This window comes from Microcaecilia unicolor, chromosome 5 (assembly GCF_901765095.1).
Source record: "Microcaecilia unicolor chromosome 5, aMicUni1.1, whole genome shotgun sequence".
Taxonomy (NCBI): Eukaryota; Metazoa; Chordata; class Amphibia; order Gymnophiona; family Siphonopidae; genus Microcaecilia; species Microcaecilia unicolor.
The window spans coordinates 296,676,794-296,699,863 of record NC_044035.1 but is presented as its reverse complement, the minus strand read 5'-3'; the positions used below and the strand labels follow the sequence as shown (position 1 = coordinate 296,699,863).

Sequence of the window (23,070 nt, the reverse complement as noted above, 5' to 3'; positions counted from 1 at the left end):
CATACCCACATTGGCACGCACTGCCTGATTACCGCACGAGTAGCGAGTGAGCCCTTACCACTAGGTCAATGGGTGGCAGTAAAGGCTCAGGCATTAAATAATTTAACACATGGCTATTTACTGCCCCATTAAAAAATGCCTTTTTCCCAGCCATGGTAAAAAATGGCCCAGCATACGCCATAAACATGCACCCAACGCCGCCGAAGGGGCACTTTTACCACAGCTTGATATGCTGGTGATGTAGAATCAATGCATTACAAGTAGTGCAAAAAGCTGCTGCTCATATAGTCACTGCAATTAGTTGTTTTGAGCATGTTACCCCTGTATTGAAATTATTGCATTGACTTCCTGTATGCTGTCAGGTTGATTTTAAATTATGGACTCTGGTTTTTACCCAATAGCTCAGAGATACATTGTGTAATTACAAGGATTGTTGCATTCTCAATTAAAGGCCCATGTTATAGAACATGTTGCCTGACCCCTTGAGAAATGTTCCTGATTTCTCTTCGTTTAAGAAGCAGTTGAAAACTGATTTGTTTATTCAGGCCTTTTTTTCTGACTTTGATATGTGTTGTCATGTTGATTACAGTTTTTGTTGCTGATTTTTGTATTATTTTATGACTGTTTTTAATTGTAACCCACCTAAAAATAGGTGGGATAGAAATATTTAAATAAAATACTAAATAGTAAATTTAAAGCAATCCAGAGAAAATATTTCTTTACTCAATGTGTAATTAAACTCTGAAATTCATTGCCAGAAAATGTGTTAAAAGTAGTTAGCTTAACAAAGGCGTAATTCACACTCAAATTCTCAAATATCAAAAAATATCACTAGATATTTCTTTTTTTTTGTACTTATTTACTTCTCACCATGAATTATGCATAGAGTAATGTACAAAGATTAACATTATATATAATTGTGTGCAGAAAATAAAACTTAAAAACAATCAAAACCATATAAAGTCAAACAAAAATATTTTATCAAATATGATTCTTTTACATAAAATATCATAATTTCCCTAGATCAAAACAAAAAAATACAATAAAAATCAAGCCATACATCAATCAAACAAAATAGAAATTAAATAAATAACCCTACGTATTAAATTCAAACCTATAATATCATCAAAATAACTAGCCACCTACAAGCCACAAGATCCCCCTGTCTCTTGTGTGTTCTGGGCACAGCATTCTGGAGAGCTAGACCAGCATATGAAAAGGCCATTACCAATATGTTGTAACTTTATAATCTTCGGAGGTGGCTAACAAAGCTATAGTTCATGTGTTGTTCTCAGTTCTACAAGGAAAATATGGAATTGTGCTCCTTGTCACATATGGTGGTCTCAAGCCCTTTGGGCAGCTATAGACCAATAATGGACTTTTGGGTTTAAAACATCAGTTACCAATAGCCAGGGAAGAGCCTACAAAACTGGAAATAAATGATAATATAATTCTTAGAGCCCTGTTTACTAAGCCACGCTGTAGGTGCGCTAGCGTTTTTAGCATGCGCTAATGCTAGAGACACCCATATATTCCTATGGGTGTCTCTAGCGTTAACGTGCGATAATTTTACCATGCGCTAAAATGATAGCACACCTTAATAAATAGGGCCCTTATCATAAAGAAGCCCTTATACTAACGTTATGTGTTTAACTTTACAAACTACCTTATTCAGAAAAAGATAAAGCCATCTTTAAGGGGGCATTATCTTTCCACACCAGAAGCATTAGGCCGCTAGCATGCAGCCTGATGCTCCCAAGGATCAACTTAAAGGGGCCAATGTGTGGTCCTTGAGTCCCCCATTTACCCATATAACTTACAGAATACTATAAATTACACACATAACACCAGAGCTTAAGTGCACAGACTTACACCAGCTCTGTAAACAGTGTTCTATAAAGGAACAGTGCTGGGGCCCGGACATGGCCTGGCACTGAATCTCTGAGGCTAATTTAGCTGGCAATGGTCAGCATTTTTAAAAAACACTGGGGCCCTTTTACAAAGGCACGGGAAGGCCTTCGCGCGTACAGCACGTGCCAAATCGGCACTACCGCCTGGCTTACACGTCAGCCAGGCGGTAATTCCGAATTTGGTTGGCGCCAAATCCCATGGTAGAAAACAATTTTCTACTGCAGGTCGCTTACCCGGCAGTAAACAGCAGTTGGCGTGCACTGGATGCTTGCCATGCAGGTAGTGCGTGACACCTTACCGCTAAGTCAATGGATGGCGGTAAGGTCTCAGGCCAAAAATATACATGCACTGGTTTCAATTTTATTGCACGTCCATTTTCCGGCCCCTTAAAAAAAGGCCCTTTTTCCTAGCTGCGGTAAAAAATTGCCCAGTGTGCCCAAAAGATGCGCTCACACTACCACAGGCCACTTTTTACTGCAGCTTAGTAAAAGGACCTCACTGAGTGCTGCTAGCTAAATAACAGCTGTAGAATGTCTTTATACTTATTCCTTTTGACTTGGAACATTAAAGAGTTGAAGCTCAATCTATTCTTATTTTGTAGGTCGTTTAACAGATAATGCGAACTTTCTGAGATTTAAGCGGCATGGATTTACTACTTCGTCTATTGGAATTTCCACTTCACTTGGTTTCAGTGATGCACTGTTGTAACGCACCTGAAAAATATAAAAATCCAGTATCACTTAAGTATTTGTAGCCCCTCCTTCCCCTTGATTTTGCTGTTTTGTTGGGATGTTTGAGTTGAAGATTAACAGTATTTATTTATTTGTTACATTTCTATCCCATTTAACTGCAGAAGCATTTAATCAAGGAACAAGCATAACAGTCATAAAATAACAACTCAGGTTATACATAATACAAAAAGCAGCGTGTAATCATTAATCATAACATTAGAAAACAGAAGGCAAATTTTATATTCCAGCAACCAGAAATAAAGAGGGTTACCAGAACAAGTATTCCAGCTTCAAAAACCAGGTTTGAGTCGATTAAGATATTCACGAGGGTCTTTTACTAAGGCGAGCTCACGTTTTTAGCACACGCTAAAATTGGATGCACGCTAAACATTAGAGACACCCATAGAAATGCATTGACATCTCTAATGTTTAGCGTGCACCCAATTTTAGCACGCACCAAAAACATGAGCGCGCCTTAGTAAAAGACCGCCAATAGAAATAAAAAATAAAACAGCCACCAACCAACTATTCAAATATAAATGCAAGCAAATAGAATTTAATCAGTTGAGGTCCTATTACTAAGCTGTGCTAAAAAAGGGGCCTTGGATTCCCTTTATGCAGGTCTTTCCTACGCACTAAGGACATTTTTACTGCAGCTGGAAAATGGCTGATTTTCCATTTTCCAAACTGAAGGCCATGCACTAATTTTGTCATTAGTGGGTGGCCATTAAAATGGATTGGTGCATGAGCCCTTATCAGCACCTATTCTGTAGATGGTAAGGGCTCACACGCTAATCATGCATTAATTTGTTAACATGCAGGAATGTGGACATATTAACTGATTAGAGCAGAAAGGCCCACTCTCCGCCCTCAAACATGCCCCCTTGGCGAAAAAAATAAAATATTTTTTTAGCGCACGGTTTATATGTGCACAGTGCAAAATTACTGTGGGACAATTCAGTACATCCTGCAGTAAACCATTTTCAGCTACAATAAGCACACACTGGTGCTTACCGCAGCTTTGCAAAAGGACCCCTTGGTATGCTATCCTTAACTGAGCGAAGGAGTGGTCTAGTGGTAAGAGCAAATCAAACACAGGGTGGAAGAAAACAAGTGCAAGTGACCAGCCAAAACACTAGAGAAAGAGCTCCAAGCAAAGTTTATTGGGACCCTACACGGTCCGTGTTATGGCAAAAAGCCTTCTTCAGGGGTCAATAAAGCCTCTGCTGGACGTCAAGTCAGCTTTGGGTGCGAGGAAAACTTTACTTGGCTGCGTCCCTGTTTGTGGATTCAGAATTATTATACTTGTGCTTTCCTAGCACTCAAAGCTGACATGACATCCAGCAGAGGTGTTATTGACCCCTGAAGAAGGCTATTTGCCGAAACACGGACCGTGTAGGGTCCCAATAAACTTTGTCTGGAGCTCTTTCTCTAGTGTTTTGGCTGGTCACTTGGACTTGTTTTCTTCCACCCTGTGTTTGATTTGCTTGCGTTACTGTGGAAGGAGTGGACCCCCTTTGTCCTTTGTTTCCACTAGTGGTAAGAGCACCAGTCTTAACATCTAGAGGTGGCTGGTTCAAATCCCACTGCTACTCCATGTGATCTTAGGCAAGTCACTTAACTCTCCATTACCTCAGATACAAACTTAGAGCCCCGTTTACTGAGGCACATTAATGCTTTTAGTGCACGCTAACTGTGTAGGTGCCCACAATATTCCTATGAGCACCCTCACAGCAAGCATTCATTTTGTGCATGCGCTAAAAATGCTAGCACACCTAATTAAACAGGGCCCTAAGACTGTGAGCACTCCAGGGACTGGGAAATACCCAGTATACCTAAATGTAACTTACCTTGAGCTACTACTGAAAAGCTGTGAGCAAATCTAAATAAACGTAAGCATGTGTACTCCCTTTTTCTTTTGCACCAACGAAACAACAAATAATCCATATATAATAAAAATAGTCGCAAACTTGGTTGCAGCTTTATTCAATCACTTAGGGGTTCTTTTACTAAGGCGCAGTAAAAAGTGGTCTGCGGTAGTGTGGGCACATGTATTTGGCACTCACCAGGCCAGTTTTTATCGCGACTGGGGAAAAGGGCCACTCTCATCTCTCCCTACGTTCTTCCCCGGGAACTCCATTCACTGGGTAAATCTCTCTTATCTGCGCCCTTCTCCTCCACTGCTAACTCCAGACTCCGTTCCTTTTATCTTGCTGCACCATATGCCTGGAATAGACTTCCTGAGCCGGTACGTCAAGCTCCATCTCTGGCCGTCTTCAAATCTAAGCTAAATGCCCACCTTTTTGATGCTGCTTTTAACTCCTAACCCTTATTCAGAACCCTTATTTTATCATTCTCACTTTAATATTCCCTTATCTCTTGTTTGTCCTGTTTGTCTGTCCTAATTAGATTGTAAGCTCTGTCGAGCAGGGACTGTCTCTTCATGTTCAAGTGTACAGCGCTGCGTACGTCTAGTAGCGCTTCAGAAATGATAAGAAGTAGTAGTAGGACGGGAAAAGGTCCAGTGGTAAAACTGAAACCAGCGTGTGCCTATTTACAGCTTGAACCCTTAAGCAGTAAGGGCTCACACACTGCACATGCTGTGACCGGTTGGCATGCAGCAACTGCCAATTAAAGTCAGAAATGCCGTGCACGGTAGGAAATAAAATAATTAATTTGTCATGGCATTATGGGCACATGCCAAATTCAAAATTACCACCAGGGGGCATGCTAGCCTGGCAGTAGTCTCATTTTGGCGCACACTGCATGCGAGTACAGCCTACCGTGCCTTTGTAAAAGGGCCCCCCATAATGAATACAGTCATTTCAACTGCATTAATAATGCATCCTCAATATATACATGTGACCAGACAGTGCCATCCTATTCAAGTATCCTTTACACCACCTTGAATAGATTTCTTCAAAAAGGTGGTAAATAAATCCTAATAAATAAACAATAATAAATAATACTCCATTGAGTCCCCAAACTGCAGTGCCAGAAGGCTGAAGTAATGGAATATAGCAAGACAAATCATTAAAGCCCTCATCTGAAAATGATGGTGATGCACGTGTAGCAGCGTTGGCGGCTATGCCCCTTTTAGTTCTGTCCAAGCTTGTTTGGAGTATTAAAAAAAAGAGGTGCAGTCTCCTCTTCCTGTACACACCAAAGCCATGGCCATAAATCTCCCAACCCCCCCCCCCCCCCCAAAAAAAAAAGCCGAACCAGAAATCATCACAAGGCTTTTCACTCACCTAACACAGGCAGGCGGGTGGGTAGGAAGGCAACTGCTGCCTGAGAGCCCACCTGCCTCTTTGAGAACTGCACTCTTCACAAGGTAATAAACTTCCTGCCCAAATTTCAGCCTATCCTCACCTCCCCCCTCCTTATACCCACATCTATGTAGCAGCACTGGTAAAGAGGGGAATAACGGGTCAGCTCAGCCAATTTACATGCCCTCAGCCATGGGAAAAATTATAACAACTACTTCAGGGGTCCTTTTACAAAGCTGTGATAAAATGTGGACTGCGGTAGAGTGGGCACATCTTTTAGGCGTGCGCTGGGCCATTTTTTACCGCAGCTGGGAAAAAGGCCATTTTTTAATGGGCCAGGAAACGGGCCTGTGCTAACATTAAAACTAGCGCGCGCCTATTTACAGCCTGAGTCCTTACCACCATCCATTGACCTAGAGCAGAGGTAGGCAATTCCAGTCCTCGAGAGCCGCAGGCAGGTCAGGTTTTCAGGATATCCACAATGAATATGCAGGAGATAGATTTGCATACCAAGGAGGCAGTGCTTGCAGATCTATCTCCTGCATATTCATTGTGGATATCCTGAAAACCTGACTTGCCTGTGGCTCTCGAGGACCGGAGTTGCCTACCCCTGACCTAGTGGTAAAGGCTCACGTGGTACCCATGTGGTAACAATGCAGCGTGCGCCAACATGGGCGTTTTGTCAGTTACTGCCAGGGAACGCCCCCTGCGGTAGAAAATATAAGATTATTTTTTACCGCAGAATTTTGGCATGTGACAAATTCAGAATTGCCAACGGGTGCATGTGCCACCCCAACAGTAGTACCAATTGGGCATGTACATCCAGTGCATTAGCCCTCCTGCACCTTTGTAAAAGGGCCCCTCAATGCATTATTATATTGGCAGGGCCACATTACAATTTTTATGGACCTTAGGCACATTTGCCTTAGTGAGCCCCCCATTCCATAAAAATAAGAATATTAAAAATTATGGGCCCAGTTTACTAAGCCGCGCTAGAAGCATTTTTAGTGCATGCTAAGCATTAGCGTGCGCTAACCATGTAGATGCCCATAATATTCCTTTGGGTGTCTACACGGTTAATGCATTAATTTTTAGCATGCACTAAAAACATTAGCACACCTTGGTAAACAGGGCCCTATATTTCATGAGTGTCAATATTTTCTTTGTATTTTTATAATGTATTTGTATCTTATTTATTGTTTGTATTTTCAAGGCTGGAAGGCAAAACATGATAATACATAACTTTTGTACTTCACTTATATTCTTTCTGATTAAAAAAATTAAACACTGAATATAAGAATCCCACTAACTCACTGGTAATAAAATCAATGTAACATGAAAATAACCAGGAGAAAAAGACACTAATTTAAATAAATATGAAGTAATGCCTTCAGATAACTAACACACCCATTTGGAAGTCTGAGTAAACAATCGCTAAAAGGGTGAACTTTGCACATCATTCATCGGTCCACAAACTCCAGATGGAAAAGTGCAATACTATGCGCATTCAGTGCATTCAGGGGCCTTTTTACTAAGCGGTGGTAAGCCGAACGGTGGCTTACCACACACAAATCTGGAGCTACCACTGGTGCAATGCAGGAGCTGGCAGTAGTTCCACCCCCAGCGTGCACAATTTCCCACGCTTGGGAAAATAGCTGCCTATTTTCTAGCACAGCAGTTACCCGGCGGTAATTGGACAGTGCCACGCGCTACCCAGTTACCGCTGGGTTAGCGCGGGAGCCCTTACCACCACCTCAATGGGTGGTGGTAAGTGCTCCTCCCCACATGGCCACACGGTAAGAAAGTAAAAAGGGCCTCAACGAGCAGCAAAAATGGCCCTTGCCACTAGCACACGGCCCTTTTAACGCATCTTAGTAAAAGGGCCCTCAGTGCTCTAACTAAATAACAAATTTTAGTCATTCAAGAAAAAAAACAGTCTCAAACTATAAAAAGTCAGCATATGAACTCTTAAACTCTGGCTTTTTACATTTGAGACTGTTTTTTGATTGAATGACTAAAGTTTGTTATTTAGTTAGAGCACTGAGGGGTCGTTTTACTAAGCCGCGGTAAAAAGTGGCCTGCAGTAGTGTAGGCGGATGTATTGGGCGTGCGCCAGGCCAGTTTTTACTGCATCTACAAAAAATGGCTTTCTTAATGTAATCGAAAAAGGGCCTGCAGTAAAAATGAAACCAGCGAATGCCCAAAACCAGCCTGAGCCCTTAACGTCACCCATTGATCTAGCAGTAAAGGCTCACGAGCTAGGTGGTGACTGGTGGACGTGCATCAAGTGCTGATTACCACCGGAACCGGCATGCGTAGGAGAAAATAAATAAATAAATTGTCCACGCGTTATGGGTGCGCACCAAATCTGAAATTACCGCCAGGAGGGCACGCTGGCCTGGCGGTATTCTCATTTGGGCGAGCGCTGCATGCATATACAGCCTACCGTGGCATAGTAAAAGGGCCCCTGAATGCATGGAATGCACATAGTATTACACTTTTCCACCTGGAATCTTTGGCCCGATGAACGAAGTACAGAGTTCACCCTTTTAGCGGTCATTTACTCTGACTGCCACATGAGTGTGTTAGCTATCTGAGGACATTACTCCATATTTATTTAAATTGGTGTCTTTATCTCCTGGTTATTTTTCTGTTACATGATTTAAAACATTTTCATGGGCCCCTGACACTGTGCCTATTGTGCCTAATGGATATGTCTGCCTGGTATGTTGATGGGTGACATCTTAAATTTGGGGAACCAACCATAAAAGAAAAGCAAGAGGGGAAAACAGAAAAATCATATTCCTACAAAAGCCCTGAACAATAAGGCTGTCACTGGCTTTGCAAAAATCTACAGTAGATAATCTTGTCTAGCTCATGTACTGAGGGCAGTAGAGATGAAGGTGATCTTGAAGATAATAAAGTAGCCTGCAACCCCAATTTGAGCCCATAGTTTAAAAAGAAATCTGATTTAAGATAGGAAAGTTTTATGTTCCATTAAAAATTAGAAGCTACTTATTCATGATGGGATCAATATATCTTACAACATAATTTTTCTTTAGACTTACTTCTTCAACATCCTTAAACACACGAAGAAAGTTTGTCCTCAGTACTCCTATTAATTCCTCCTCATCCCAGCCTCGATTTAGAAGCTCCTCTATTAAAACAGGATATTTTGAAACATCCTCCAGGCCTTCAGGAAACCTTTGAGAAGAGAGTCAAGATATGCTCCACATTTTATTACTTTCCAAGTACTCACTATAGAAGAAGCAGAAAGCATATTGGGATAGATTCAGTAAATAGCCCTCAAAAGCTGACGTAGAGAAGAAGTTGAGCGTCCATTACAGAATCACATTGCATATCGATTTCAGCACCCAAAGTTGGGTGCTAGGAGTTACACCTACTGAAACCAGGTGTCATTCTTGATACCCAATTTGCGCACACATCCCCAGTATTGTATAATACTGTAGGCAAATTTTAGAAATGCAGGCCCCATGGCCATGCCCCCTTTTGGGTTGGGCACTGTGGGATTTGGGTGCACATTGTTGCAGAATAGCATGTAGCAAGATGTGCGTGCAAATCCAAATTGGTGCCAATTAGTACCAATCAGCATCATGGGGGTCTTATACAAAGCTGTGGTAGTATTTTTAGCTTGCAATCTTTTACTAAGCCACGGTAGAAATCAGCTGGTGGTAAACACCAAGACACCCATTATATTCCTTTGGGCATCTTGGAGTTTACCACCAGCTGATTTCTACCGTGGTTTAGTAAAAGACCTCCCAATTATTGGCACTAATTGGTTCATTAGTCTATTTAGTTGGGCTCCCATCTTGGATTGATGCACAAATATTGGAACACTATCCTGCTTATAATCGAACGAGAAAAACGCTCAAGTTCCGACCTAAATCGGGAGATGGACGTTTATCTCACAAAAACGAATAAAGCGGTATAATCGAAAGCCGATTTTTGGACGTTTTCAACTGCACTCCGTCGCGGATGCGGACAAAGTTGATGGGGGCGTGTCAGAGGTGTGGCGAAGGCGGAACTGGGGCGTGGTTATCTGCCGAACAAAGATGGGCGCATTTCACCGATAATGGGAAAAAAGTATGCGTTTTTAGCTAGAATTTAGGACACTTTTCCTGGACCCTGTTTTTTCACGAATAAGGCCCCAAAAAGTGCCCTAAATGACCAGATGACCACTGGAGGGAATCGGGGATGACCTCCCCTGACTCCCCCAGTGGTCACTAACCCCCTCCCACCACAAAAAATGATGTTTCACAACTTTTTATTTTCACCCTCAAATGTCATACCCAGCTCCCTGGCAGCAGTATGCAGGTCACTGGAGGAGTTGTTAGGGGGTGCAGTGGACTTCAGGCAGGTGGACCCAGGCCCATCCCCCCCCTACCTGTTACAATTGTGCTGCTTAATGCTTATTAGTCGTCCAACCCCCCCAAACCCACTGTACCCACATGTAGGTGCCCCCCTTCACCCCTTAGGGCTATAGTAATGGTGTAGACTTGTGGGCAGTGGGTTTTGAGGGGGATTTGGGGGGCTCAACACACAAGGGAAGGGTGCTGTGCCCCTGGGAGCTCTTTTACCTTTTTTTTTGCTTTTGTAAAAGTGCCCCCTAGGGTGCCCGGTTGATGTCCTGGCATGTGAGGGGGACCAGTGCTCTACGAATCCTGGCCCCTCCCACGAACAAATGCCTTGGATTTATTCATTTTTGAGCTGGGCGCTTTCATTTTCCATTATCGCTGAACAACAAAAACGCCCAGCTCACAAATTGTCGAATAAAACATGGACGTCTATTTTTTTTCGAAAATACGGTTCGGTCCGCCCCTTCACGGACCCGTTCTCGGAGATAAACGCCCATGGAGATAGACATTTTTGTTCAATTATGCCCCTCCATATATAGAATCAGAGGGATCATGATCATTTAGAATATTTTTCTTTCTGAAAATCCACAGTGAACTTGAAGTGACTTGGGTAGTTCAGAATGGGGGAGATCTGGTATAAGTGACTATTAATGTGCCTGTATTTTGAGAATCTTTCAACCATTCCATAAAGTAGACCTTGGAACTACCACACTAGTCTACTTACCCACTTGCTCCATCATAGTCTCCACCAATTCCTATCGATTCTGCTCCAGAAATTTTCTTAATGTAATCAAAATGATCTGGCAAAATACATTAAGCAGTGTAAATTCATGATGGCAAGAAGAACTATAGAATTTCTGTTAAAGAAATGTATTTGCAATGCTATCCAAAAATATACTCGTAAATAAGAGATAAGCAAATAAGTACACTTGTCTTCATTCCTGACATGCTAGGGTCTCTTAAAGTGCTCCATGACACTCACTAATTATCTGTTTCTACAGACATACACCAGTGATGTACATAATTCAGACGGTGTAGTGATTTTACAGACACTCTCTTTTGGAAAGTGTCTTGCAGGGACAGTAGCTTCTACTTCCCTATGAGGAAAGGCTAAAGTGGCTAGGGCTCTTCAGCTTGGAGGAAAGGCGGCTGAGGGGAGATATGATAGAGGTCTATAAAATAATGAGTGGAGTTGAACAGGTAGATGTGAAGTGTCTGTTTACGCTTCCCAAAAATACTGGGACTAGGGGGCATGTGATGAAGCTACAATCTAGTAAATTTAAAATTTTCTTCACTCAACGTGTAATTGGGTTCTGGAATTCGTTGCCAGAGAATGTGGTAGGGGCAGTTAGCTTAGCAGAGTTTTAAAAAGGTTTGGACAGCTTCCTAAAGGAAAAGTCCATAGATCATTATTAAATGGACTTGGGAAAATACACTATTTCTGGGATAAGCAGTATAAAATGTTTTGTACTTTTTTTGGATATTGCCAGATATTTGTGATCTGGATTGGCCACTGTTGGAAACAGGATGCTGGGCTTGATGGACCTTTGGTCTTTCCCAGTATGGCAATACTTATGTACTTATCTTCCTATCAGCTTTTCCCATCTCGCTCTTATCCCCTCTCCAACAATCTCATTGCCCCCTCTTTCTTTTTCCCAAGTTTCTTATTCTCCTCCTCAGTCCCCCATTTCTCTGATCTCTAGTGCCTCTCATCCCCTCACCAGCCCCAGCTCCATCCTTGTCTCTCCTTCCTTCCCTTGCTGCCAGGCCATTCTTCTATACTGCATATCCTATTGTCTCTCTTTCACCATCTTTTTAACCCTATTTCCACCCTCACTCAATCCCTTGGGAGACCCATCCCCTTCCTCTCATATCCTTCTCCAGTACCCCCATCCCTTTTCAATGCCTCTCATCCTCTCTCCATTCTTCCAGGTCATTCACACTACATCTCAACCTTTCCTCACATTTTATTCATGTTCACTTACCCCTCATTTCACACTCTCACTCATTCTCTCAACCCATTAGCATACCCTTACTAATACCCACCAATTGCCAAGTACTCACTATTTGCTTGAAATTTCCACCCCATTTCTCCTATGCATAATTCCCTGCTCCCTAACACTCTCCCATTCAATCGTCAAGTCCCAGTCATCTTCTGCTCTGTTCCCCTTCTTCCATCCCTAGACCTATTCTGCTCTGTTCCTCTTCTTTCCCCATAGTCCCATCCATCTTCTGTTCTATTCCTCTTCTTCCCCCATCCCATCCCATCTTTTTTCTTTTCTGTTCCTCTTCTCTCACTAGTACCATCCACTTTCTGCTATGTTCATCTCTTTCCCTTTCCCACTCCCATTCATCTTCTACTTTATTCTCTTCTCCCCCACCCTCCATGTCCCATCCATCTTCTGTGTTTTCCAGGGTCTCCTGCCTATTTGATATTTCTCCTCACTCCCTGCCCACCATCATTTTGTGTTCCTATCTGTCCTGTCCTGCACCTCCTCTCTGTGTTCCTGTTCCTCCCCCTCTCCAGCTTCTCCTCCTCACTTCCCTTTCTCTGGGTCCAGCATCTCTCCATCTATCTCCCCTGTCCCCTCCCCATGGAATAGCATCTCTCTCTCTCTCTCTCTCTCTCTCTCTCTCAGAACTGCTTTGTTTGTACCACAGAAAGGCTGTGTACCAAATCCATGACCCTTTATACTCTCTCTCACTCCCTTCCTGGATCCAATGTCTCTCCCCTTCGGTCCAGTTTCTCTCTCTCTCTCTCTCTCTCTCTCTCTCTCTCTCTCTCTCTCTCTCTTCCTTTCCCTTTGCTCCAAGGTCTCTCTCCTCTCTCTCTCTCTCTCTCTCTCTCTCTTCCCTCTGCGTCCAACTCCCCAAGTCCAAGATCTCTCTCATCTCTTCCCTTCCCCTTTGATTCAGGACTCTCCTCTCTCTCTCTCTCTCTCTCTCTCTCTCTCTCTCTCTCTCTCTCTCTCTCTCTGCACTCACCTTCCCAGGTCCAAGGTCTCTACCCCTCTCTTCCTTTCCACTTTGCTCCAGGTCTATGGCTCTTCCCTCTGTACTCCTCCCCCAAGGTTTAGTGCCTCCCCACCGCTTCCTCATTCACCTCCAACCCCTGAACCCTATGATCCAGCATCTCTCCCTCTGTCAAGTTTCTCTCTACTTAACCCCTATCCCTTTGCTCCATGACTCTTCTCTCTCCATGTCCAAGATCTGCCCCCTCTCTTGTCCCTCTTGCTCCAGGTCTCTCTGCTGTCTGTTTTCTCTATTCCTCCTTCCCTAGGTTCATTATCTCTCCCATTCTCTCCCCCCCCCCCCCCCCCCCCCCCCCCCCCCCCCCCCCCGCATTTGCTCCAGGTCTCTCTCTCTCTCTCTCTCTCTCTCTTTCTCTCTCTCTCTCTCTGTCTCTCTCTCTCTTCCCTCTGCATCCACCATCAAGGTCCAGAATCTCCCCCTCTGCACAGGTCTGGCACTTCATTTCCTCCCTGTGGGTCTGGCACCTATTCATCACCTCTCCATGTGGGTTGGTCACCTTTCCTTCTCCCCCCCCCCCCCCTGCATGGGTCCAGCACCTCTTCATCATCCCCCTCACCCACTGGTATGCAAATGCGTGTGGCAGGTCACCGGCACAGGCTGTACTAAATGCAAGCTGCCTTCGGGCTGGCCCACCAGATCCTTCCTGTGCCATGCCCTGCCCTGCCCACAGGAAGTTGCATCAGAGAGGCAGGATGAGGCACAGGAAAAATTCTGGTGGGCTGACCCAGAGGCTGCTTATATTTAGCGCAGCCTGTGCCGGCAACCCGCCACGCATGCTTGCACACCGGGGGAGAGGCTGGAAAGGTGCCAGGCCCACGCGGAGGGTGGGGGGGGTAATAGAAAAGATACTGGACTTGCAGAGGCAAAGGACAGTTTATTTCATTACCCCTGCAGTAGGGGCAGCTCATTTCAGGAAGCAATGCCTCCTCGCCCTCCTAAACTATGCCCATGGTGTGCATGTACATACCCAGTTATGTTACTATTTTACATGGTAATTGTACTTCACATTTTACTTCATATTACAAGTTATTGTGTACCTATTAAGATAAATGTTCAGTAAATGTGCAGAAATCTATTGAAAACAAAGCAATAAGAATTCAAGTTACCACACCCTAATGCTGTTGTCACATATCTTGTAAAGTACAAAACTGGATCAAAACATAACAGCTGTTCAGCGTACATTTAGCAAACTCTTCAAACTGCACTGGCTTTCCATATCAGAAAGAATCAGGTTTTAAGCTGCTTGTTTAGTTTATCAAATCTTACAGGGAATGGATCCACATAAGCTTAGCAGAGATTGGGTGGCAACACCGGTAACTGGGAAGCAAAGCTAGTGCTGGGCAGACTTCTATGGTCTGTGCCCTGAAAATGGCAAGGACAAATCGAGGTCAGGTATACATATAAAGTAGCACATACGAGTTTATCTTGTTTGTCAGACTGGATGGACCGTACAGATCTTTATTCACCGTCATCTACTATGTTACTATGTTTACATCTGAATTGCTAACTAGAGCTGCTTCACTATGGGGTCCTTTTACTAAGCCCGGTATAAAGTGGCCTGCAGTAGTGTAAGTGATGTTTTGGGTGCACGCCCGGCCAGTTTTTACTGCATCTGCAAAAAAAGGGCTTTTTTTTTTTAATGGGATGGGAAAAGGGCATGCGGTAAAACTAGAGTGCCTAAAACTGGCCTGAGTCCTTAATGCCACCCATTGATCTAGCAGTAAGGGCTCATGCTCTACACGTGCGGTGACCAGTCTGCACACGCCAACTGCTGATTACCACTGGAAACACCGCATGTGGGAGGAAATAAATAAATAAATCATCCAGGTGTTATGGGCACGCAGCAAATCTGAAATTACCGGCAGAGGGGTGCGGTTAGAGCCTAACATGCCTTTGTAAAAGGGCCCATATGTTTGGCCCAGTCCAACAGACTGAAAAAACAAATGATGCTAGCGACACCGTTCCATAAGGAAATCCGATATCAGAAGATCTTTGGCTCTCTATTCCCTGTTCTTGGAGTTACATCATGGAACTCTTTACCTATTGCCATCAGAACAGATAATAGCTACTTTAGCTTCCAGAAAAGGCTAAAAACCTTTCTCTACCCAAAGACTGTTTCATAGCAATCCATTATGACTTCTATTCCCTCATATCATCCATTAGATTTTTCTGTAATGTTCTTTTGTCTCATGCATACATTTTAATAGTTTCTGCTTCTTTTACACCTAGAATGTAAACCGCACTGAACTCTGGAAAGGGGATATTAGCGGTATGCAAGAACTGATCTGAATTGAATTGAATTTTGTAGCATTTCAAGCAAAAGTCATGAAGAACAATTTTGTTCACTGATGTCTGAAAAATTCCAAGGTTGTGCAATTTCAAACTGAGTTCTGTGAGCATGTGGCTGGTATTCCTGACTCAACAAAAGATCATGAACATGATCGATCTCTGTGAACCATGTGAATGGTGCATAGCCAGCCACCACCACCCTTCCAAAGATCTATTGTACCAGTTTCAACAACCTTTTTTAAAAGTTTATTTAAGCCTCCTTCGATGGAGTATATAGGAGGTTGCCATTCATTGGCCCTGGAATGCTTAGTAGGGAAAGCATGATACAATCAGCGCAGTTAAAACCACAAAAGGGAGTCAAGCCAGAAAGGCCCAGTGAAGGAAGGAACCACCCTCTAGCGTATTCAACTACCATGTTTGTCTAAGAAACCAGAAGCTTCCCTAAGGGGTCCTTTTACTAAGGTGCGCTGAAAAATGGTTTGCGGTAGTGTAGGCGCAGGTTATGGGCGCACGCCAATCCATTTTCAGTGCACCTGTAAAAAAGGCCTTTTAAAATTTTTGCCAAAAAAATTATCTAGCGATAAAGTCTCACGCAGTAACCAGGCGGTAATGACCTATGCATGTCAAATGCCACTTGGCACGCGTCCGATACGCTTGTCCAAAAATAAACATTGTTTTTCAGCCGTGCGTATTAGACATGCACCAAAAATGAAATTACTGCAAGAGCCACACGGTAGCCGGGTGGAAACTCCATTTTGGCGTGCATTGGGCGCGCATAGACGCATACACGGATTAGTAAAAGGGCCCCTAAGGTAGGGAAAGGGTTCCTGTCTGAACAGTGGAAAATTCTGAATCTTTGTGGCTTGGCAGGAGCACTGTCTTGCCTTGTTTGTTAACTGTTGAGTTTAAGCTGTTTCCCTGTGCACTTGAAAGGAATCATACCATTGCTTTTGTTTAGAGAAGTACTGAGCTAACCACCTGTGCATGCAACAGGTTGTTGGACGGTTTCTTTGATTGTATTGTAAGAGAGAGATTTGTTTTTATTTTACCCCTGGTCTGGCTGTGTTTGTGAAGGCCTGTGTCACCTGTTATGCTCATCCTACCATAGCCCCCAATGTCCAATTGCTTGAAAAGTCAGCAATGTCATTTTGCACCATAATGTTTAGTTTGTCACAATAACTTGATAATTATCGTTTTCAGAAAACACTATTTTTACAATTAGTGTAAACAACGACATCACACTGATATCACTTGTGCACAGTAAAAAAAAAATAAGTAAGCAACAAGCTCTGGTGGTCAGTTATGCTTGATATTTATTTGGTTCAAATTACCCAAATTTAAATTACACTGTTAAACAACAAAGTTAGATGTCAAAATCAAGGAGGTTCCCCTTTTTTCTAGTCAATGGGTATAAAGGAAAGCAGGCGCCTACTTTTCCTTTATTAAACAGGTGCCATATAGGCGCACTTTTATAGAATTGCCCTCCATGTGATTACACACATATCACATGTATGAATTTGAAAAAAAAAACTTCATAGAAATAATGTCAAGTTAACAAAATAGAAAAGTAATCAAGTTAGAGAAATAAGGTGATATCAGTGTTTAGTTTTGGGGGGAAACCCTGTGCCTTGGACTCTGACATATCCAATGACTGCTGAATTAATACCGTAAACAGAAATTAGGTTTTCCAAACCTTTCCTAGTGACCCCAAAGCCAGTTGAGCTTTCCAGTCACAATGCAAACACAAATGAACTAAATTTGTATATACCAATGCAAATCTGTCCTATGTGTTCACTGTGGTTATCCTGAAAATCTGACTGACTGACTGACTGACTGACTGATTGTGGAGTCAAGACGTCAGCCTTTTCAATATATTTATTTATTTATTTTTAACCATTTATATTCTGCTTGAATCGCTAGTGTTAACAAATTTATGGCCCTGTTACTAAGCCATGCTAGAGGCGCACTATCATTTTTAGCGTGTGCTAACCATTAGGATGCACTAACCATGTAGGTACCCATAATATTCCTATGGGCATCTACACAGTTATCGTACGTTAATTTTTAGCGCACCTTAGTAAACAGGGCCGTCTGAGTATTGCCAGATTATCAGTTCAGTTATCAGATTAGACTAATTAGCTTCCTACCTGCCACATTGGCGACAGTAGCAGTCTTGCTGCAAGCCACAAAGTCTGTATGAAAATTTATCATCACAAGGCCTTTGTTCTTTTTCTGCAAGAAAAGAGGCATATAATGATTGACTGTTCTTTGATGAAAAATATGCTCAGAGCTGATCCCCAATGCCTATGAAAAAAAGTCTACAAATGTATTTATCCCATTTATTGTTCTGTCTTTTATTATCAGATCTTGTGTGTGCATACTCTTCCAAACTCACACCATTTTCTACTGAAAGAAGCTCTTTCTCACTATATGACTTCATTAGTATCAAATCTTAGTTTAATAATTTCTGATAGGTTATTTGATTAAATCAGTAGGTGCTGTCATACTACACAGTAGTAACAGTGAATGAGAAAAATTGACTTTGTAAGATCTTTAACAAGTCATGATTTTTAAATTATGAACTTAACCATTGCAATCATTCTAACAAGATTTATGGGGCCTGTGCACTAAGCAATTTCTCCCTTAGACACAAACCCCTGGATTCTATATATGATGCCCAGATTTGGGTGCCTAAGTTTAAGCATGATCCTAAGATGTGCATGCAACTTAATTAGCTAATGAGCTGTTAATGAGCAATAACTGGCTGCTAACAATTATTGATGCTAATTGGCACCAATTAGGATTTATGTGCACATCTGGTTGTGCACTATTCTATAAAGCATAGCACCCAAACCCCATTGTGCACAGCTCAAAAGGGGGTGTGGCTATGGGAGGGGCATGGAAGTTGCATGCATTGTTACAGATCAGCAGGCATAAGTCTGGACAGAGATGGACTGACAGTGATCTGGGTCCCTGGGCAATAAGGGTCATAGGTCCCCTCCCCGCTCCGGAGAAAAGAACTTTTGAGGTAAATGCCCAAAGAAGGGGGTGTCAGAGACAGGGGAAATGCCAGAGTAGGGGAAGGGCTGTGAGAGGGGGGGAGTGCCAGACCCAGGGACAGTGGCGTAGCCACTGGTGGGCCTGGGTGGGCCAGGGCCCACCCACTTAGGGCTCAGGCCTACCCAACAGTAGCAGACATTTAGTGGTAGCTGGTGGGGATGCCAATCTCCGCCAGCTGAAGGCTTCCCCCTGATGGTAACAAAAACGCTACTCTCCACGCTACTGGCACCTGCACATGCTCAGTTTTTAGCACATGCCTGCTGCAGACTGCCAAGGTGGAAAAAAGCGTTTTCTCACCAGCTGAGATATTTTTTTGGTGTGGGGGGGGGGGGAGAATACTTGGTGCCCACCCAGTTCTTGCCTAGGCCCACCCAAAATCTGTTTTCTGGCTACGCCCCTGCCCAGGGATGAAAGAGAGAAAGATGTTGGTCATGTGGGGAGGAGGTACTGGGCCCTACCAAGTGCTCTGTGCTTTCAGGCACTGCCTGGTTGCCCAAATGATCAGTCCACCCCGAGTCTGGTGCCCAAAGTTAAGGCACAGAAATCGGCGCTAAGTGCCCTTTATAGAATTGTGCTTAGCGCCGATCTTTTTCAGTTTCCAATTTTAGCGCCTTTACAGAATCTGGCCCAAAATGGAAGAAAGAATTGAGTACACAGGTTCCTATCACAGCTGAGAAATCCAAGGTACTGAAACAAATGTCACCGATATTCACTGCCTTCCCATGCAGCTGCAGCTGTTTCTGATAAATGCAGATATCTTATGAAGCATGGATGCCATCTTTTCAAAATGCTATGAAGTGTTCGAATCTTGCATGTCACTGAAAACCTTTTTCTGTGCCACGCATGGCTTGCGTATCTTACATTGTTCTAGTAAGCCGGTTCCGTGTCTCACCATTGGATATTCTCCTACTGGATCTTTCTTATGAGATATTTTGCAGTACTCAAGTCCCCTGATGGAGGCATCTGCCAAAACATGGATCACGTCAGGTCACCCAATAAACATCATTGTGATGCCAACCCATTCCTGAAGGCTCATTGTGCTTTTTTTGACAATTTTAAAACTATGCTGAAAAAAGTTGGGGCAAATAAGTATTCTGTTACATCAAGAAAGACAAAGTTCAGATATACTAGAATATAACATCAGATATAATGAGGTCAATATACCAAACCTCTTATGTGGTCAGGAGTGGTGCCAGCAGCATAAAAGTGCTTTTTCTTGAAATCATCAGTGGATCTACGTACTGTATAACTTTGACCTTTTGGAAGTAATTCTATACAATTAGTGCTAACTTTATGCACTGATTACATGCATTAATAATTAGAATAATGGCATATGCGTGCACACGAGTGCACATATGCGCATAAGTGCCAAAATTCTACTGAGCACTACTCTGTAAAAATGCAGATATCTTACATACACATAGGCAGAGTTTGGGAAAAGTATGGACACAACTCACATGCACAACTTGGAATGCTATACTTTAGGCACATCTCTCCAGCATCTAGATGCAAGCACTTACACCAGATCTATAGCCAGAGTACATGAATGTGACTAAACGATACATTATGTAAAATTTCCAAACTATAGGCATGTGCATACCTGGTTATGCTAGCGCCTACTTTCCTTTATAGAATAGGTACCCAAATATAGGTGCTTTTTGCAAATGGCCAGGTTATATGTCAGAAAAAGGGACGTGATTTGAAGCTTGTTGAGGGTGGAACAAAAACTTACACATTCAGTGGCAAAATACAGACACATACAGGATGTTTTTATAACAGGTATCTATGTGAGAAGGACAAGTAGGCATCTTTTTTGGGGATTTCTTATAAAGACAACTTGGGCTCCTATGTGTGTGTCACAGTGTAGCCATGCCCCCATGCCCCGACTCACTTTTTCTTCTGGTGGTCAGACTCTGCGGTTTCTCCAGACTGCCTCCCCAGGCATACTACATTCCTCCTGCACTGATCCCCCTGCTGCCTGCTTCCCTGTTTTCCAAGCCTCACTCCAGAGACTATCCAAGCCTCAGTCTGATGTCCCAGTATTCTAACCTCTCTCTGGTACCCTTGCTGTGTTCTTCAGTGCATTCCAAGCCTTATTCCAGGGCACCAGAGACTGTGACATCATTAGTGAAAGCCTTTATAAGGAACCATGAGAGTCATGCATTGCCTTCGCAGTAAAGGTTCCCTGCCTAGTTGTGCAAGCCTGGTTCTCTGTTATCTCCTATTCAGATTGTTACAGCACTGCTTGTCTTCAGCTTCAGTTCCAGCCCTGCTTGTCTTCAGCTTCGGTTCTAACCCTGCTTGTCTTCAGTTTCAATTCTAGTCCTGCTTGTTCTGGCCCTGCTTGTCTTCAGCTCTTGTCTCAGCCTTGCTTATCCCTGCCCTGCTTGTCCTCAACTCAATTTCCACCCCTGTCTGCTTCCTACTTCAGCTTTGCATGTCTCCAGTCCCAGTCTTGCTTGTCCCCGTCTCCAGTCCCAGTCTTGCTTGTCCCCAGCTCCAGTCCAGCCTTGCCTGGTTTTTGCCTTAGTGCCTTGTCCTGCCCGAGTAGTTCGCTTGGCACTAGCCAGTATCCGACGGCGGTCCAAGGACTCACCTCCCCTGTGATCATAACAGCATATTTATAAAATAGCCTAACACAACCTGCTAAAATGCATACATTTACACCTGTGTACATTTATAGTCGCTCGGAAACAGGTAAAAACTATGTGCTTCAAATACACACTGATGCCTGTCTTATAAACAACACATGTACTTAGGATTCCACATTCAGAGTACTCCCAAACTACTCCCCTGAACATAACTACAGCTGGGTCACACATAAGTATCTGCCTTCTTGTCATTGTGCATAATTTTACTCAGGAATAAGTATGATGCCATTTTATGAGGTCTTTTGTATGAAAAAAGCATTTACAAAAAGACTCCTGATGGCTAAATAGAAAATATAAATGAAACATACAAACTGCCTGTTTAATGATCTGAATGGATTTTCCATGTTGCATTTAGATGGAAGTTTAAAGTTAAACATCAGCCTGCCACTAAATACTGGCCTCAATATGTCTTGAGGTGTCATGTAGGTGAATCCTACAGGATACTCACAATGCTCTCCAGAATATCATCTGGAACATTTCTGTGATGTGGACAAACTCCAAAGGCTGAGGAGTGACTGAATATAACCGGTGCTTCAGAGATTTCAAGAACAGCTCTTGCGGTGGAGGCAGAGGTGTGTGACAAATCTATTATCATTCCAAGTCGATTCATTTCTCTGACCACTTCCTTAAAAATTAATACATTATAATAGCGCTTTATCTAATATAGGATATCACTTTTCTATGTGGAAATCTGGAATCATTTATTTTGTTAAAAACATGGTAGAACAGTGCAAGTACATCACTTGTTATATAAGATACAGCGGGAATAGAATCAAGATGGCCATAAGTCAGCTGGTCTGAATTCTGTTCCATAGGCACATTCAGGGCCTCCGAGGGGGGGGGGGCAAATTTCCCCAGGCCCGGCCTCCAAAAGGGGGGGGCGGGCGTGGCGCAGGCAACCTTTTTCCTGCCTGCTTCCAGGATGAGTCTCTCTCCTACTCCTGCTGCATGCCGCCCAGGACCCAGATGATTCTATTAATGCGATATCGCGTTAATACAATCATCCGGGTCCTGGGCGGCACGCACAGCAGAAGCAGGAGAGGAGAGGACAACAGCAGTCGGTAAGGGGGTAGGTGGTGCAAGTTGGTGCCGCAGCGGTCCGAGTGTGGGGGGCAGCGTGGCGGCAGTGGTCCAAATGGGGGGGGGGGTGCCCCAGGCCCGGCTGGGTTTCTCGGCGGCCATGGGCACCTTAACGGGGCAATTCTATAAGTGAATGGCTCTAGGTGCCCCAGAGCCTAATCTACAACAGCATCTTGGCAAACAGATTCCATTTTAGAATATTAGCATAACCCAGTATCAGAGCACCTAACATTTACGAGCCATAGACCTGGCCTAACTACAGTCACTTACATATGGCAGAGATGCACGTTAACTGATAATATTATATAAGTTATCCCTCTGATTCTATAAAAGTCACCAAAAAGTGTGCATGCGAATTTATGAGAGCCTCTGATTTGCGTGCGCAATTTAATAGAATGATGAGCCAATTAGTGCCAGTAATTGCCCTTTTAACAAGCAATTATTGTCACTAATTAGATTTAATTGGGACTAATGTGCATACATTTAGGTGCAGGATTCACACCTAAAATTTACTCACAGCCCCAAAATTGGGCACAGATATGGGAGGGTACTGGGTATTTCAGGGTGGATTGGGGATGTGGTTTTGAGCTATGTGCATAATTATAGAATATGGGTGCTCCAAGTGTAAACAGGCGCAGGCATTTGCACCATGTTTTCATTGGTGCAACTG

The 23,070-nt window shown here is 43.3% G+C and overlaps 1 protein-coding gene across 1 annotated transcript in view; it reads right to left on the bottom strand.

Moving 5' to 3' along the window:
• Positions 1-2,452: 2,452 nt before the first annotated feature.
• Positions 2,453-23,070, bottom strand: part of LOC115471353 (dipeptidase 2-like) — a 44,092-nt gene continuing 23,474 nt past the window's right edge. Inside the window, exons 6-10 of the mRNA XM_030205052.1 lie at positions 21,769-21,945; positions 17,757-17,841; positions 11,012-11,087; positions 8,980-9,115; positions 2,453-2,624 (exon numbers count right to left, since the gene is read on the bottom strand). Of these exons, the coding sequence (XP_030060912.1) occupies positions 2,502-2,624; positions 8,980-9,115; positions 11,012-11,087; positions 17,757-17,841; positions 21,769-21,945 (597 nt within the window). The 3' untranslated portion in view covers positions 2,453-2,501. The remainder of the gene's footprint in view (positions 2,625-8,979; positions 9,116-11,011; positions 11,088-17,756; positions 17,842-21,768; positions 21,946-23,070) is intronic.